At 32.7% G+C, this 18,974-nt stretch overlaps 2 protein-coding genes across 2 annotated transcripts in view; one reads left to right on the top strand and one right to left on the bottom strand.

The window, feature by feature from the left end:
- Positions 1-5,396: 5,396 nt before the first annotated feature.
- Positions 5,397-7,279, bottom strand: LOC111413986 (uncharacterized). Its single transcript, XM_023045133.2, has 3 exons — positions 7,111-7,279; positions 6,785-7,049; positions 5,397-6,718 (listed from the first exon to the last, which is right to left on the bottom strand). The coding sequence occupies exons 1-3, from the start codon at positions 7,190-7,192 to the stop codon at positions 5,446-5,448; spliced, it is 1,620 nt and encodes a 539-aa protein (XP_022900901.2). The 5' UTR covers positions 7,193-7,279; the 3' UTR covers positions 5,397-5,445.
- An 11,505-nt stretch (positions 7,280-18,784) lies between these two features.
- The window catches only part of LOC111416713 (uncharacterized), a 134,639-nt gene continuing 134,449 nt past the window's right edge, over positions 18,785-18,974 (top strand). The window contains exon 1 of the mRNA XM_071196887.1: positions 18,785-18,911. The gene's annotated coding sequence lies outside the window, so the exon portion shown is untranslated. The remainder of the gene's footprint in view (positions 18,912-18,974) is intronic.

Raw genomic sequence — 18,974 nt, 5'->3', positions numbered from 1 at the left:
TCGTGTCCAAAAATAAAAATCCATAATTGTAAGATCAGCAAATCCATTTTTGACGAAATTATAAATTGAAATCTTCTGTCTTGCTGAAAGTACACTGACAGTATAAAATTTAAGCGTAATTGGACTTACATCACTCCAATAACGACAATGCTGGAAAGAAACAATTTCATTTGTTGAAAAGCTATTAGAGAAGCAGCGTCTTCCTCATTTAGTCTCTTTGTCTGCGTCTTTATGGATAATACAGAACCCGTTTCCAAAAATTTTTTCATAAGTTTGCGAGCCCCAACATGAGATTTTCTTGTGTCCGGATATTTTAGCTGGAATTTTTGTATAACTACATGAAAACATGATGCACCAGTACCATAGCACTGTACTAAATAAATTCTCTCTTTCGCGGTTAACATCGCATGAAAAGACTTAATCTCACTAACATAAGTTGTAACTTTTATGGTTTCTATGGTTACATATCATAAAATGAACTTGAAAATTTTTCAATTTAGAAAAAAGTCCAATTTTTACATAAAAATGGGAATAATTAGTTAACTTTTATAGTTAGAGTATAAAATTCATGCGATTTAGTAGTATGCATTATTTATGTTGAGATAAGTTTGAAAAATCAGTAACAAAAATTTTTTTCCTCTTTGTAACTCGATCTGGGGACATACTGTATAATGAGATAATTGTTATTGCTATAAAACTGATCAATTTATTAAAAAAACACTTCTGGATTTCTCTATAAATAATAGAGACGACATTCAATGTTTTTAATTTAAATTAGTTCTAACAATCTAACAATGATTTCTATTACAATTAAATTTTTTATAAACGTGCGTGATGTGTTTTTTTATATTCGTCTTGTTACTTATCTTGTTATATGTCACACTCTTGTTTTACTATATTTAACAAATCACGCAAAATAGTTTCTTTACATCACCTCCCCTCGGGAAGAAAATATCCACAAAACATTAGGTAGAAATAATTATAACAGAGGAACTAAATAAAAGAGTAAATAAGAATTCTAAAATTGACCTAAACGGAAAAGTGAATATAATTCAAATCTACGCACCAACGGAAGGAACAAAAGAAGAAGAAATACGAGATTTTTACTCAAGTCTGCAGAAATCTTTCGATAAATCCAGAGAACAAGGAGAGGAAATAATTATAATGGGAGACTGCAATGCGAGAATAGGTAATGATATACACAAGGGGAGGTAGTATAGGAGAATATGGGGACCAGGGAGAGGCAGTGATGAATAGAAATGGGTGTAAAGTAAAGTATTTGTAGTTGGCGAATATTGCACAATAATTAATCAAGTCAATAAACTCAAAAAAACGCACGAGTAGGCATACTTGTGCGAGGAGTGCGATATTCGCCAATTCAACAAATAAATTGTGATTGTTATATTGGTAATTAGAAGTAAGCTAAACTTAGACCTGTAATGTAGTCGTCGCAAGAATAAATAAAGAAAGTAAAGAAAAAAGTTATTTTAAATAAATTACACTCCAAACCCATAAAGAAATCATACAGAAATGAAAAGAAGAGTTTAAACATTACATGGGCAAAGAATGTTGAAATTTTGTTAATTATACGACTTATTGATTGGAAACACTACGTGGAGTTAGAGGAAGCGCGATAAATATACTTTTGTGGCGGAAGAAAGGAATGCTAAGAGTATTATTAATTACATCACATACACCCGGAATATCCAAAACACAGTCGAAAAGGTAAAGATTGAAGCAGAAGCAGAAATGGGAACCAACCACAGACTATTCATGGCAACTATTAATAATATAGCAATCGAAAGAGAAGAGATGAAAACCTACACGAAAATAAACATCCATAAACATAAGGAATAAGGAAGAAAAACTAAAATACCAAGAGAAAAGAACCAACGAATTTCAAAAACTAGAACAAACAGAGAATTTAACACTGGAGGAAATTGTAGAGAATTTTTAAAGAGATAATGCGAATTAAAGCTATGGAGGTGTGTGGAATGAGAAAAAATAATAATCAGACAAAGAGAACGCACTGGTGGAATGAAGAGGTTCGACGGGCAATCCAGAAGAAGAAAGAGTCTTGGAAGAAATACATAAGAACAAATTCGGAAGAAGATGTGCAAACTATAAAACGAATCTAGCTAAGAATATGGTAAGGGAGGCGAAAAAGGAAAGTTGAGAAGAGTTCGGAATAAACTTACGTGAAACATACGGATCGAATAACAGGAAATTCTGGAATGAGATAATAAAACTGAAGGGAGATCAAAGGAAACAAATAAAAGCCGTAATGATAAAAACAACGAGGTAAAGACAACTACAAGGGAAATTCTGGTCATATGGGCTGATTTTTATGCAGAAAAGTTCAAGGATGGAAAAGAGACAGAAACAATGGAGGAAGGCAGAGAAGATGAGATAAGGGAAGACACTACAGACATAGAAACTGAAGAGATAACAATGGAAGAATTTGGAGAGGCGGTGATGAAGATGAGAACAGACAAGGGTTGCGACAAAGTATAGAAACAGTATAGAAACGCCGATTCTAGACAGGAAGTTGCACCTCTGCACCTCCGTGACGTCATTCGCCCAATGTAAAAGTATAGGGAAGGGTACCAACCTAAGGCTGAGGCGAAAAAACAAATAGGTTGGTATTGGAAGAGTAACTAGATCTGGAGACTTAAAAAAAAGTCAAAAAACCAACCAGGTAGACTGCAAGGTCCGTAAAGCGTATTGTACAATGCGGTACAATGTGCTTTACGGACCTTGGTAGACTGTTACTTTTTTTTTAAAAGTCACGTGATCTAGTTACTTTTCCAATACCAACCTATTTTTTTTCCTCAAGCCTGTGGTTAACACCCCTCCCTATACTTTTACTTGAGCGGATGATGTCACGGAGGTGCGGAGGTGCAACTTCCTGTCTAGAATTGGCGTTTCTATACTACTGACAAGATCGATCCGAGGATGATAAAATATTTGGGAATAAAAGGGAAGGGGTGACTTCTAAGTATATATAAAAGAGCATGCAGTCGGAAACAATCCCGAAAGATTGCAAAGATAAAATCATTTTACCAATATATAAAAAAGGCAGCTACTCAAACTGTGAAAATTACAGACCCATATGCCTATCATCTACAACTTACAAATTATACACAAAGATAATATAAAAAAGGTTAAGAAGAGTAGTGGAAAATAAACTAGAAGATGAACAAGCAGCATACAGAGGAAGCAAACAAACGAACGATAAAATACATGTAAACAGAAATATCATTAAAAGGAAAATAGAGACTGGCAATGAACTATATCTAATATTCTTGGACTTCAAAGCAGCTTTTGAAACAGTTAACCGTAGTATTATATGGAAGTGTGTAGAACAACTAATGGTACCACAAAAACTAACAAAAATAATTGTAAACCTGCACAAGAAAGTCAAGGGCATAGTATAAATGAAGGGAGAAACATCGAAAACTTTTGAAATGAGCACGGGAATAAAACAAGGCGATAGCCTAAGCCCCTTGTTATTTATAATATTAATGGAAAGAGTGATTAAAAATACAAGAACAAGAACAAATAAATATCAAACAATAATAGGTTAAGTATAAAAGTTTGGAACCAATAAAAATAGATAATTTATTATTATGCTGACGACATAGTACTGATAGAAGAGAACTATAAAAAGGAAGTTGGTTGAAATATGGATAGAAGAAATTGAAAAGATGGGCCTAGAATTGAACGTAAATAATTGTAAAATTGTGATAATAAATAAGAAGGAAATAAGAAATAACCCGAAAGAAATATTTATTAAGGAACAAAATATAGAACATATGAGTACTTCGGCAGTGTAATATCACAAGATGGAAGGATAGATTTAGACATAAATGCAAGAATAAGGAAAACAAACAACGTATATCATACTCTAAACAGAAGAATTTTTGGGCGAAGGAGATAGATAAAAAGATAAAATTGAAAGTGTACAACTCTGTGGCAGTCCCAATATTAACATATGCCAGTGAATCATGGACACTCCAAGATAAACAAGAAGGAAAGATCACAGCAATAGAAATGAATTTTGTAACGGAAAATTGTAGTAGGATAGGATAAGGAATGAGGAAATAAGACTGGAAATAGATCAAGAGGAGATAATTAGCAAAATGGAGAAAAAGCAACTGAACTGGTACGCCCACACAGTTAGAATGGAACATAACAGAACAGTAAAGAAGGTATTTGAAGCAAAGAATAAGGATAAGAAAAAAAGGGGAAGACCTAGGAAGAAGTAGGAGGATAGAATAGCTGAAGTTGAGAAGAAGAGAGGGAACACTCTAGCAGATATAAAGGAATTAGCCAGGAACCAGAGGGAGTGGAAGAAGTGGATGGAGGAATAGGAAAAGATTTACCCGACGTCATCAGGCATAAGGAGTAGCAGAAGAAGAACGGTAAACCAGCTGTCTATTGTTTTTCTCACTTCAAGTAAAAGTTTTTCCGTCTTTATAGCATATTCCAGCAAAGAACCTGCTTGGTATTTAATAACTTTATAGTAATAATAATAACTTTATTGTGTTTCTAAGAATGAACAATTCTCTTGCACTCGTCAGTCATTACAAAAAATAAAAGGAAGAAAAGAAAAAACAAAACAATTAACATTACACACTTAACCTCTTTCCTACGCTTATCCGTATCTTAACAATGACAATTAAGTAACACATTCTACATTTAAAAAGTCCTGTATTTGAATTATAGTGCATATCTATTAGCAGGCCAACCTTTGTTTACATATGTTTCACAGTAATTTTGTTTCCACTTCAGTCATTCCGATTGCAAAGTAAATTGAATCATCATAGACTTATACCAATCTAAGCAAGATTTTTCAAGAAATAATGTGAATATTTTAATCTTTTCTTCAACTTGTTTTACATCAAATCTTTCGTATTCTTTTTTAAAAATTTCCATCCATTGATAAACATTTATATTTTTTCCATTATACTTCTGATTGGTGCCTTTCTTTTTAATGTGTTCTTGATTTGCAAACACTTTTATAGTACTAATTTCTTTATGTAGTATTCTAGCTCTTTAGGCACCAAGAAAGTTTTGTTATCTTGAGTTTTGATTGAGGTTATGGCGATATAATTTGATTTTCCATCCATTGTTGCTTTTATTTTAAATACAAATTTTAATTTTTCCATTTTCCAAGATATCTCAAGAAATGTCGTTTTATAATGAGATAATTTTTATTGCAATAAAACTGATTCATTTTTTAAAAACCCACTTTTGGGTTTCTCTATAAATAAGAGAAATTACATTCAATGTTCTTAATTTAAATCAACATTTGCCATTCGTCTGTCTTTTTACTTATCTTGTTATATGTCACACTCTTGTTTTACTATATTTTAACAAAGCACACAAAATAGTTTCTTTACATACATTTTATTCTGTCGTTTTAAGCGCTATTTATAATGATCAAAAATGATTTAAAAAATAATAAAATATATATAAAAATAAGTAAAATGCTGTAGATTTTGTTGTGATTGCTTCTGACCGTTCATGAATTTTAGAATTATCGTCTTTAGCGATATTTCCGGGCGTTCTTAACTTTGCTTCATCCACAACGCAAATACACCATTCTTCTTCCACACCGATAGATTTACAATTTCTTTTCATGGAAATCTCCTTAAACAAGCTCCTACAATGTTTGCAGCTTTTCGATTTTCGAGCAAAATGATTCGTTCCGGATAAACTCAATATATCTTCGAGAGTACAAAAAATGTCATAGGGTGAAACCAGTGTAAAGCGGTTCTTATCAAACTGATGTGCGAGATCTTTATGACTCATTTCGAAAATTTGAGGTAAATAAACGAAGTGAAACGGAGATTTACTTTCATAAGCGCCGTATTTTTGCTCGGTTATCGAATCTTTATCGTATCCGTGATCGCTAAAGAAAAAAACGATAGTTTTGTTCAAATTGGGGTAGATGTCTTGAAAAAATCTCTTTAATTTCTCGTCCATTCTTCTTGGAGCATTATAATCATCGTGGCTAAAACTGTTAAACCAAAATAAACCAAAATAAGGCCGATTACGAAATGCACCAGTTGCGTTTGATGCTAATTTTAAGATTCTTTCAGCGGAATTTTCAGGTCCCGTACAATGCGGCATGTTATCTAACTTTGTTGAATTTAATAAATCAGATGCGACGGATAATGCTCGAAAATAATAATCGGTCGGTTGACTCCAAAAGCCTTTATATTGTCGATTAAACGTGTTTGCGTTACTGAAATCTTCAGCGAAAATCGTGGCATAACCGTACTTTCTATAATCGTGCCATAAAAACTCGTAGGTATCAAAAAATGTTTTCAATGGAGTTCCAAAATGTTTCATAGCGTCTTTAATCGAATATCCCGATAAAATTGGAATAATATTTGTTAGAGCATCGTTGTCTAATTGCGTATAACCGTATAATTGTTTAAAATTAATCTTATTTAGATACTCGAAAGTTTTTGGTAATAATTTTGGAAAAGAATATTTTGAAACACTATCCAAAGCGATCATCAAAATGTTGTATGGTTGTTTAGCTAAGGGCCGGCCTCTGGTTATAATGTTATAACGAACGTAAGCACCGAAAACATTTTCATACACTATTCTAGGTGGTTTCTCAGCTATATAACATCTTACTCTAACGGTATCTTTTATCATTTCCGATCTTGTAGTTGAATCAAAAGGAACTGGTTTTGATTCCCTATAAAAAAATAAAAATAAATTGAGGTTTTCGCAAAAATATAAATGTTACTAATAAATTTTTTACCGCATTGTTTGATCTGGTAATTGAGTATTAATTCCTCTGCTAATATTACTGATCACACAACTAATTTTATCCATTGAATCAGCGTAAAATTGCACTGCGGAAGTGTCTACAGCAAGGAAATAAAATTCATCGTCTTTTTCTAGTTTAACCAAAGGTGGAATTGTTTCACAAGGAATGTAAGCTTTCGGTTCGTAAAACATTTTCATTTCCCATTGATTTAGATCGGGAATTTTACAAAACGTGTTATTAATATAACGAATCGGTGCTAAAATATTGACAAAGTTATCAAAGTGAAAATTATTCAAATCAAACATAACCCTTTTTACCATCACTTTGTTTTTGACCTCTTGAACCAAAAGATTGCAATAAGATGAGTCCGAAAATAGGTATTATAGAGAGAATATTCATGTTTCTCAATAATCAAGAATTATATAAAAATATGTTCCATTCTTTGAAATAAAAACGTCAAATATAAAATCAAAAATGTTTTTGACAATTTAAATTTAAAAAACAATAGTTTCAAGATAATTATAACCAATGATTGCTTTTTTTTCTACAGATATTAAAATAGTTTTGATATTTTAATATGAATTTATTTTAATGCAGGATATGTGGAATAGACCATTTTTGCACCCTGGTCTTTTTTGATGATGCTTCTTCTCCACGGCAGAGATGGTTACCAACCCCGTTGGTGATGAGGAATGCATGGATTAGGTAGCTCAAGAATCATCACTGCCACTTCCAAGCCTGGATAAAGGTGGAGGGTTGAACTATGGGTTAATAAACTATTTCCGTAAAGCTTAATTGTTTCAAAACCGACAACAAAGTCTCGGATTGGACAATCTTCGATCTTATCGACGACGACTACGGCTAACGAAAATGGATCATAAGATTGAAACATGGAACGTGAGGACGCTGGACAAGCCAGTAATAAGCAATCACAGCCATACAAGAAACCAGATGGCTGGGCGTTAAGGATACAAAACGACAGGCAGAAAGGAATTGGAAGTAACCTTTATAATGGATAACAAAATAAAATCGAACATACTGGATTTTCAACCCATCAACGAATGATTGTGCAAAGTAACTAACCTACGTACAAAGTTTTGCAACGTAACCAATTATAAATGTACATAGTCCTACAGAAAGCAGCACAAGAAGATAAAAGACTTATTTTATCAACAAATAGTACAAGTGTACGATACGATCGCCAACCCAACCCAACTTAACCGAATTCAACCCAACCCAACAAATTGTTTTTTGAATAAGAAGAAATGATATTTACTACTACAGGGAGTATAAGGTATGAGCAGAAAAAAATTTAGGGGTTCTTATAAAAAAATTGTTGTAACACAACCTCATTCTTTGTCCTTCTTAAGATATGATACTATAAAGTTAAGGTATGTTTGGGATTCATGTTGCAAGTTTTAAATTTAAAATTTAAACTATATAAAACTTCTTACTTGCTTAATATCAATTTATTCGGAACCGGTTTCGATCTTAGCCCATCATCAGCCGAATCTACGTAAAAGTAATTACATTACGATCAATTAAATATAATGAGAAACATAATAAAAGTATTACAATCATAAACTTACTGTCAAATAGTTAAAAAGAAACCCACGACGTCATTAAAACAAAAATTATGAAAAGGGTACATATCGAAATATTTCAATCAATAATGATGTATGTTATGTGAACAATTAAAGTTAAAAACACAGTGTATAAATAAAATTGTATAGATAAAATATTGTAAAACACTTTAAAAAGAACGAAACGCACGAACAAAACTTGACATGAGCACGAGAAAAACGACTATGAAACAGAAAAATAAAACCGGATACAAGAGCCTAAACGAAAAACGATATGAATTTTTAAGAAAAGTTACAGACAATAAAAAATATAACTAATAAATAACAAAATTCCCATCACACTATACAGGGTCATCCACGACGACCGTCCATTAGAACTTTACAGGGTTCTAACCAAAACAAGAATTTGAAAATTCAGTTGTAAGTATTATTAATTGCGTTCTCTTCGACTAAAATATTTTCAGATTTCTAGCACTTCCGGTTATACCGGTATTGGCCACCTACTTTATTTTTTTAAATGGAACACCCTATATATTTTTACATATTTGGATTTGTCTGTTTACCAGGTTTATGAATAACTTTACTTTTTGCAATTTGATTCCGCCGTTCTCGAGTTATTCGAATATTTCTAGAAAAATCTGCTACAGCAGACATTTGTTAAAAAAATCAGAGAATACTCGATTTTCACATGATGGAGTATATAAGTACGAAGACTATATCACGGCCGATATTAATCAAACTAAAACTAACACTAGCACTATCACAAGAACTAACACTAGATCTAGAACTAAAATCTTCCGTGCGTTTTTTAGACTAATTAGTGTCTAATTGTCAACTAAGTTGTTTTGTCAAATCCGGGTGGAGAAGGTTTCATTTGAGTTCACCAACGTCTTCCATGTGCGGCTGAGTTCCCAGCCATCTCCTCTATTCATGTTATTCCCATGTCGATGAATCTCTATCGCCCCTCTCGTCAATCTTTGGAAGTAATGTCCGTTTCTTGCTAGCACTTTGGTTTTTTCGAACTCTATGCTGTGTCCTCCTTTGTGGCAATGCTCTGCGACTGCAGATTGTTGGATCTTCCTTAGTCGGATGTCTCTTTCGTGTTCCTTGATGCGGCACTCGATGTTCCGTCCAGTTTGGCCAACGTAATATTTCCCGCAACTGCAAGATAGCCGGTAGACTCCAGCTCCCTTTAATGGGGTTAGTTTGTCTTTGGCTATCGGAAGAGCGTTTTGTATTTTGCTGACCGTACCGTATCGTACCACGATATCATTCTTCTTCAGACGCCTCGCAGTTCGCTCCGTCACACCTGAAATATAAGGAAGGCAGATAAAACCGGCTGGTGTCGTACTTACAAAGTCATCCTTCTGTTTGTGTGGTTTGGTGGATCGTCGGATATCTCTCATCGTGTAGCCGTTCTTCTGCAGCACATCTTCTAGGAATCTTTCTTCTTTTCTTAGGTTCTCTTTATCGCATATCCTCTCTGCTCGCTGGAATAAGGCTTGAATCACGGACCTCTTCTGTTGTAGGTGGTGGTGGGATCAAGCCTGCAGGTACCTATTCGTATGTGTCTTCTTTCGATATACTCCCAGTTCCATGCCCCCATCTGTTTTCCTAGTGAGTAACACATCCAGGAATGGCAACTGTTTTGCATTTTCTGTTTCCATGGTAAATTTTATTATGGGGTGCTGAGAATTGAGGTGGTCTAGAAATTCCTGGAGTTGCTCGTAGAATTCCCCCTTCCAGCTGAAATATGCCGACGATAGGCAGTATTCCACTAGTCCTGGGACATACTTGGGCAAACCCTCCGGGACGAGTTTCTGGCGAAGACCATCCACGGCATCCTTGACTGGTACTCTAGTGAATAGAGATTCCACGTCAAAACTTACCAGCATATCCTGAGGGTCTAGCTTCATACTCCTAATTGATTCTACAAAATGTGTGGAATCTCTGACATATGACTCTGTTTTACCTGTAAAAGGAGACAGAATCTTGGAAAGGTGTTTTGCTAGTTGATAGGTGGGAGAATTTATGGCACTGACAATAGGGCGTAGTGGGACGTCTGGTTTATGGAGTAAGTTTATGGTAATGATGGAGTATGTTTTGGTGCCGAGTATGGCTGTCTAGAACGTTTGGTCACTTTACTACGGTACGTTAACTTTTCGAAATTTGGAAGTACCATAACTTCATTTTTTTAAATGGCACCCCTCATATTTTATTACTTAGTCGTCTTCGGTGTTTCATTTTACATCTTTTATATCCTATATGTCCTATACCTAACATTTATAGTTTGGGAGATAATTAGGGTTTTTTGAAAAATGCATACATATCATATCGATATTTCACCTAGTGTGCCATGAATACCTAGTGTGACCTAGTGAATAACCATATGAAGTGGCCTTTTGAAAATTTGCAGACTTGTGATGTTTGATGCCAGCTTTTTACTAAAATATTTTCAGGTTCCGGGTACTTGTGGTTACACCGGAAGAGGCGACAATTTTCATAGTTACACAGAATTACTGCCTTTTTGATAATAATTATTACAAGATTATCGAAGGCCTGCCCATGGGTATGTCACTATCAGGGCTTCTATCTGAAATATTCCTCAACCACATTGAAAATACTTTTATTATTAATGACTGTAATCATTTTAAACAATACATAACTACTTGGGTTAGGTATGTTGACGATGTTTTTTGTATATGGGATGGAGATCTCCTCTCACTGGAGCTCTTCCATAACTATATTAATCAGCTACACCCTAATCTGAATTTCACTTTGGAAATAGAAAAAAACAAAACACTTAATTTTCTCGACTTACAACTTAAGAATATAAATAATAAGATCTGTTTTGATATCTTTCGAAAACCGACTAATGTCAATACTAAAATTCCATATGACTCCTCTCATCCTTTATCCCATAAATTGGCGAACTTCCGTTTTTTGTTCAATAGAGCCCTCAACTACCCACTTTCAGAAGAAGATAGAACAAAAGAATTTACCTACATTTACCATGGCTAATAACTTTCCAAATAAAAGTATTAATAAACTACTATATAAAATAAAACTTCAGAAAGATCCATTATACTTAAAATGTACAGAACTTAAGATTTACAAACCTATTCCTTTTAATAATATTGCATTACAATCCAAAAATATTTTTTCTAAGTATAATATATCATTGGCTTTTTCCAATAATAATTCTATTCTGAAATTACTCTCAAATTGGCATATGGAGAAGATAGACACTCTTGACAAATGCGGTGTTTATTCTATAGAATGTTCTAACTGTGATGGAATATACATAGGACAAACAGGAAGAAGATTAGGCATACGAATACAAGAACACAAGAATAAATGTAATTCAAATGTCTGCAGACATCACTCTGACACTGGACACATAATAAATTATAATAATGTTAAAATCATTCATCAATGTAGTAAAGGCCCAAAAATGGACTTACTAGAACAATATGAAATTTATAAATTCAAGAGAAAAAAAGAATACACATTATTGAATGATCAAATCTACATTGAATATAACCTTTTATTTAAATATTTAAAAGATTCTCCTATATAGTGTGATGCGAATTTTGTTATTTATTGGTTATATTTTTTATTGTCTGTAATTTTTCTTAAAAATTCATATCGTTTTTCGTTTAGGCTCTTGTATCCGGTTTTATTTTTCTGTTTCATAGTCGTTTTTCTCGTGCTCATGTCAAGTTTTGTTCGTGCGTTTCGTTCTATTTAAAGTGTTTTATAATATATTATCTATACAATTTTATTTATACACTGTGTTTTTAACTTTAATTGTTCACAATAACATACATCATTATTGATTGAAATATTCCAATATGTATTCTTTTCATAATTTTTGTTTTAATGACGTCGTGGGTTTCTTTTTAACTATTTGACAGTAAGTTTATGATTGTAATACTTTTATTATGTTTCTCATTTATTTCTTATTATTCGGCTGATGATGGGCTAAGCTCGAAACCGGTCCCGAATAAATTGATATTAAGCAAGTAAGAAGTTTTTTATATAGTTTAAATTTTAAATATAAAGTTAAGGGATCGCAAGTTTGAGTACTGCTGGATAATGAATTATACTAAGCAGGCTTTCCTTGCGTATTGCTTTAATTAGATACATAAACGTCAATTTGAAAAACTATTGAATTTTTCAGAAATTAGTCTCGTAATAATGTTGCATACCAACAATATATACACTGATATGGCTACTTCAGTGCTAATGCTGCAAGACTACAATATTCTATGCAATTTCCTAACCGTCTGTTGCCAAATGTACAAACGTTTATTACCGTAGTTCAAAAATTTCGATAAACTGCTCAGTTGATTTCAGTCAGATTTCACTCATGAAAATGAAATTTTAAAACGTATTGAAAACAATCCTTCTGTGAGTACACTGAGAGAAATGGATTGTACTATGCACTAAAAATATACTATAAGGTATAATACTTTACTACGAAAAGTGACAGCGAGACGAGATTGTATTCAGTACAATAAATATAATAAATATAATACAATGAATTGCTGCATGTATAATATTTTTTCTATAATACGATTCGTACAATCTATTTCTTTCAGTGTACCCACCAAATCAGCAAAACCTTAAATACATCCCATATATATGTTTGGAGAATTTTATATCATAATTTGTTGTATCCATTTCATCTCATAAAATTTCAAGAGTTATTACCGGCAGATTATAAGCTTATAATTATTAAGAGTTGAGTTTGGTGAGTTGTGGTTAACTTGTGTGGTTAACTTATCAAAATGGCGTCGATAATCAGCTCATTAATAAAATTATGTGGACGGATGAGGCGTGTTTCAGTCGTCAAGGAATTCAAAATTACTACAATAATCATATCTGGAGGTATGAAAATTCACATTCTATACAACAACGGTTTCAACATCAGTTTTCTTTAAATGTGTGAGTAGCCATTATCGATGACGTTTTGTTGGTTCCGTATTTTATAGCAAACCGTTTAAATGGAGATTAATATTTACAACATCTACAAGATATTATACCAAATGTTGTACCTTTTCAATTCAGAAGAAATTTCATATTTATGCATGATGGCGCCTCGCTAGATTTTAGTAGAAATGTTGGTTGAATTTTTCAACCCCCCCGGTGGTTGGATAGTACGTTACTGTCCTATAAATTGGCCCGCGCAAAGTCCAGATTTAAGTATGATGAATTTTTTCTCCTGGGGCTACGTAAAATCTGTGATGTACAGCAATGAAATTGAAGATCTCGCGAATTTGCGTTTACGATTTGAAAATGCATTTGAAAGTGTGAAAATCTGAATAATTTCCATTCAGTTAGGCAATCAGTATTGCTGAGAATCGCTACCTGTATGGAAAATGAAGGAGGACATTTTGAGCAAAATGTTGTAAATTCTTTCTAGTTTTGTAATTTTGTTGTTTTTAACGTTTGTTTACGTTATTGCATTAACTACACTATTTGTAAATTTTCACATTAAAGAGTGATAAAGCAGAAGTGATAACAATTTTTATTCGTATAAAATAAAAAAATACGTAGATAAAGACAAATTCAGAAAATATCTCAAAAATGACTTTTATGTGACAAATTAAAGTAATACAAAAGCAAGAAGCTCCCCCTGTTACGGATCGGACCATATCTTTTGTACAGTTTACGCGTAAAATTAACAGGAAAATCGAACAAAAAAGAAACTGAACATTGAAAAACTGAAAACACCGGAAACAATGTAGATTGAAGAAAAACTGGTGAAATAGTATTAAGACAACTATGGAAGGGGTAGCAGGGAAGGTATTGGGAATAGTTGAAGAGCCAAAAAGGGGGATCTGGTTTGACAACGACTATGCTAAAAATATTGCATGCATAAATGAAGAACGTAAAAAATTTGTGCCTATACCAACGCAAGAGAGGGAAAAATCTGCAGACGAAGGAACCTATATCCATCACTAAGGTTCACAATGCAATTACTGCTTTAAAAAATGGAAAGGCTTTCTATATAGTTTCTATTTCTTTTTCCTTATTGCTTGTGTACAGGGTGGGCAAATTTGGGTGTTATTATAGGCTATCTCAGAAACTATAAGAGATACGAAAAAAGTAGGTGCCATGTCCCGGTCTCTTTTTTCGAGACTAACCCAATCCCGCAAACACCAAACCTCTATCTTCTTTTGTTTTTAAGTTATAGCCAAAAAGTCAAATTTTCGTGATTTCAAAAAATGCTCATATTTCGTTTATTTTTGAAATTAGAGGAATGAGGTTGATACGTTCTTAAGACACTTTTTTAAGTAAAATATACTGCCATTGAAAAATTTTAAAAATATTTTATGATTTTTGAGATACAACACAAAGTTGTATTTTTTTAAATACAAACTATAGTAGATTATGGTGTTACTGAAAAGGGCATATTTTTAGCTTTCCAATGATGTATTGCACGCATGGTGTATTTGGGGAAAATAAGCGTTATTTTTTAATTCTAATATATTAAAGATTAATATTCAAAATTTTAATTATAGTAGGCGAGGAAAACGTTAAATGCCACTTAGTTACTATAGTAACGTGAGTTTACTGCTTATTTCATTCATGAATTTTTCGAAACGAGTCTCCCGCTTAAAAATTCCACATTATTTTTAAATACATAAAGCGATAAAATTTAAAAATGATTCTTTGAAAATGATAGATAAGGCTCCATATCCCATATAAACATCGTTTCAATGGAAAGTCCGCTGCTCAGTTTATGATCCCTAATCTTCCTCTATACTATCGAAGATTTCATTCATTGATACCCAACTGTTCTAACCTTACAACCAGTAAGTTTTGTAGAAGAAAATGACACAGTCTGTGACTGTTTAGTTCCTGAAGTTGTTGTTCATATTTAATTATTCATTAATTAATACGTTTCTTGTATTTTTAATAAACAAACTTTATCTACTAAATCATTTTTATTGGTGAACAAACTCAGGGATAAGACACTGAGAAATTTAAATCAACTATTCAAAGTTTTTATTCGTTGGTACAAAACCAACTTTATCCTGCATAAAGCTAGGTGTCCACTTGAGACTGTTTTAGCTCTCCGAGAGCTTCTATAAAACTTCCGAGAGCTTTCTCTCAGACAGTTCTCTCAGGACCGTGTCCACTAGTGAAATGTGTCCGTGCTATGGAAAGTAAAATTTATTTTCTTTCAGTGCTTGGTGTTTGTAAACATGGATGTAAACAAAATTGCAAAAAAAAAAACAAACTGAAAAAAATAAAAAGAAGCTGTTGGGTGAAATCATGGATTTGGCGTAGATTAAAGCTGGGTGTCAACAAATATCAACATTCGTTGTCAAATTGTTACTTATTTGGCATACTGGATTCACAAAAAAGTGAACTTGATCACTTTAATGGCACTTATAAATGCAAACTATAAGTTTATTGTCGTACACGTGATAGCTTAATAGTGGCTTGGCAGTATTTTGGAAAATTATTAGAAAATATAAACTTAAACGCCTCAATTGCTGAAAGAGACTAGATATTGCTGGCAGAAGACTAAGTACTACTAATGAAAGACTAGATGTTGCAAATGAAGCAGATTCTTCTCACAGAAGACTGCACACTACTACCAGAAGACGAAATACTGTTGGTAGACGACTAGATATTGCTGCAAAAGACTAGATATTGTATATAACTGTTTAATGTATTTATGGGTTGTTAATCTGTCTTTGTTTTGACGATTCTCCTGATGACGCAGTTACTTTATAAACTGCGAAACCGGTAGAGAAAATATAAATTAATACGTTCATAAGTGCACAACATTTGTTTTATTACTCCGGACGTAAAGAAAAACACCCACTGTCTAATGTTTTCTTTTAGGTGTTATCTTTAAACGTGTTATATTGAGAAAACTCGCAGCTACTCGCAGCAAAATTCGAACCGTGTTCGGTTTTTGACAGTTACTCTCATGATAGATAAATTGTGCGTGTCCACTTGAGTACAAATCTCAACGTGTTAACTTTCCGAAAGTTTGTGGGGACTCTCTGATAGTTACTCTCAGATGCGTGTCCACCAGAAAATATACTCTCGATAGCTTTTTTCGAGAGCATTTCTCGCAAGTGGACACTTAGCTTAATGGTACATATCAACCTCATTTCTCTAATTTCAAAAATAAACGAAATATGAGCATTCTTTGAAATCACGAAAATTTGACTTTTTGGCTATAACTTAAAAACAAAAGAAGATAGAGGTTTGGTGTTTGCGGGATTGGGTTAGTCTCGAAAAAAGAGACCGGGACATGGCATCCACTTTTTTCGTATCTTTTATAGTTTCTGAGATAGCCTATAATAACACCCAAATTTGCCCACCCTGTACAGTCGCCATCAAACCTGACAGCTCGTTTATTTTTCTTGGGCATACGACAATACATACCTTTTGTCAAAAAGTGTAAAAATCCTTTGTCTTACTCTACACAAATTACTTAAATCGATTCTTGCTGACAAAATATATCAACGTCTGGAGGATACTAAGCTACTGGATGAAATGCAAAAATCTTGCGACGATGCAAGGAATATGCATTTTTAGATAGTCGCAGAGTGGAAATTGGCTGGTTTGTGTGGCTGCTGAAACCAAGCTAGATTGTCATGTTAATGAGGTGACCTGGGTAGCTTGCTAGAATTTGTGGAAAGCTGAAGTGTTTGATGGATGATGGATAGTACGATTTTAAAAAAGATAGTGGTATGTTGTAAGGCAAACGGATATGGCATGATGGTTGTGCGTTGGATAGGGTGTAATGAGGTCTACTGGATGAGGAATATAACCAGTCGAAGACATATATAGATGACTAGATTATTCTCCGGAATTAACGATGAATAAGACTGAAAGACAGTGAGACAGTGTACTGGATGTATGAAAAAGATGGGTAGAAAATTATAAGGTAATTATAATGTATATATTGTAAAGAAAGAAAATGATCGTAAGGAAGGGGGAATTACATTTCTCAATAATTTATAGTCTTTAATCGCCCAACAATGCAAAACTACATTGTTCGTGCCTTTGTTCCATATCTCGATGCTTCAGTTTTGATTCTTACTTCTATATTTTCTATACTATACTATATTTACTATACCATACTATATTGTATTTACTATACTATACTATATTTAATTCTACATTTACTAAGTTTAGAGATATCTGGTAGCGGTTGTTCTAATAAAGTAAAAAAAAAGGTATAAAAGGTTTACTTCACTCTTGCTTGTAGTATTTTATTTCAAAACTAGTTTCGAGAGTGTTCTCTCATCATCAGTTGAAAACTGTACATGAAATTACAAAGATTTCTTATACCTATTAGCATGAAAAATAGCATCAAAATGAATTAAAGAAATTGAGAAAACATAAAACAAAAATAAAATATATAAATGGCAAAGACTTACGGTCAAATTTCGAGACTTGAACAATAAAAGTCGAGGAAAACATCATATTATTCACAAACAAATTAAAAACAAACAAAATCAGAACCATTAAAACCTTATGTAATATTTTAAAAAATGAAAAACGCATTAAAATAAAGTTAAACTTTAAAATAAAGAAGTTACAAACTTGTAGCGTGGTTGGGAAGAAAAGAGGAGACTGAATCGAATATACAAAATAAAAGAAAGAAAAAGTGGTTTACAATAACCAGCAGGTCTAAATAGGGACGGGTGGGGAAATATAAATAAAAATAAATTAATGTATTATTATTAAAAACCTTTTAAAAAAGTAAAAAGTGGCTTGTAGTATATCTGTATTTGTTCGTTAAGCAATGTTATGTCATCCCTATTATTATATTTATAAATTTCGAGCATTTCCAACAAATCCATTTTATATCCTTTTTGACATTTATGTAAGATTTTCACCCCATCATAATCAATATTGTGACCTGTCTCCAATCTATGTTTGAAAACATTTGAATTAGTTTGACTTCTATGTTCTCCCAATCTAGTTTCGAGTTTTGTTCCTGTTTGCCCTATATATAATGAATCACAATCCGAACAATCAATAGAATAAACTCCACATTCTCTCATAGAATCTCGTTTATCATGGTAATTAGAGAGTAAATTAAGAATAGTGTTGTTATTAGAGAAGGCCAAAACAATATTGAATTTTGAAAAGAAATAAAATACTACAAGCAAGAGTGAAGTAAACCTTTTATTTTATTGAAATAACTTGCAACATGAATTCCCACCATTAAAAAAAAAGGATTGTTTATTCTACAAAAAAGGCATAATAATGTAATTTAGTAACGCATTGCATAATCTTTTTGTTAATCTATAAACTAATGACAGAAAGAATATATGCAAACCAACATGCACAGCTGTGAAATTGGTTGCATACCTTCAAAATTTGTAGCTTTATTTACTGTCAAACGTCAAAATATTACTCGTAAATGACAGTTCGTTGTATCCTTGTGTTTTATATGTTTTGTTGTAACTTTTAATTATTGAATGGGTTTTCCTGGTGAATAAACAGTATTTCGGTGCCTTGAACGTGGAAAAATGCTTTTTCTTAAGGTAGGTGCAGTTTAATTTATCGCTTTAATTCATAAATCAATTATTTTCATTGTTCAAATTAAT

This window comes from Onthophagus taurus, chromosome 6, assembly GCF_036711975.1.
Source record: "Onthophagus taurus isolate NC chromosome 6, IU_Otau_3.0, whole genome shotgun sequence".
Taxonomy (NCBI): Eukaryota; Metazoa; Arthropoda; class Insecta; order Coleoptera; family Scarabaeidae; genus Onthophagus; species Onthophagus taurus.
This window is presented reverse-complemented; position numbering and strand designations above follow the sequence as displayed.

Bases quoted from the DNA above. Each gene is read 5' to 3' on its own strand.
- LOC111413986 (XM_023045133.2), bottom strand. From the start codon at position 7,192: ATGAATATTCTCTCTATAATACCTATTTTCGGACTCATCTTATTGCAA. The intron at 7,050-7,110 runs GTAAAAAGGGTT...TCAATATTTTAG, and splicing joins AGGTCAAAAACAAAGTGATG to CACCGATTCGTTATATTAAT. The intron at 6,719-6,784 runs GTAAAAAATTTA...ATTTTTTTATAG, and splicing joins TTACCAGATCAAACAATGCG to GGAATCAAAACCAGTTCCTT.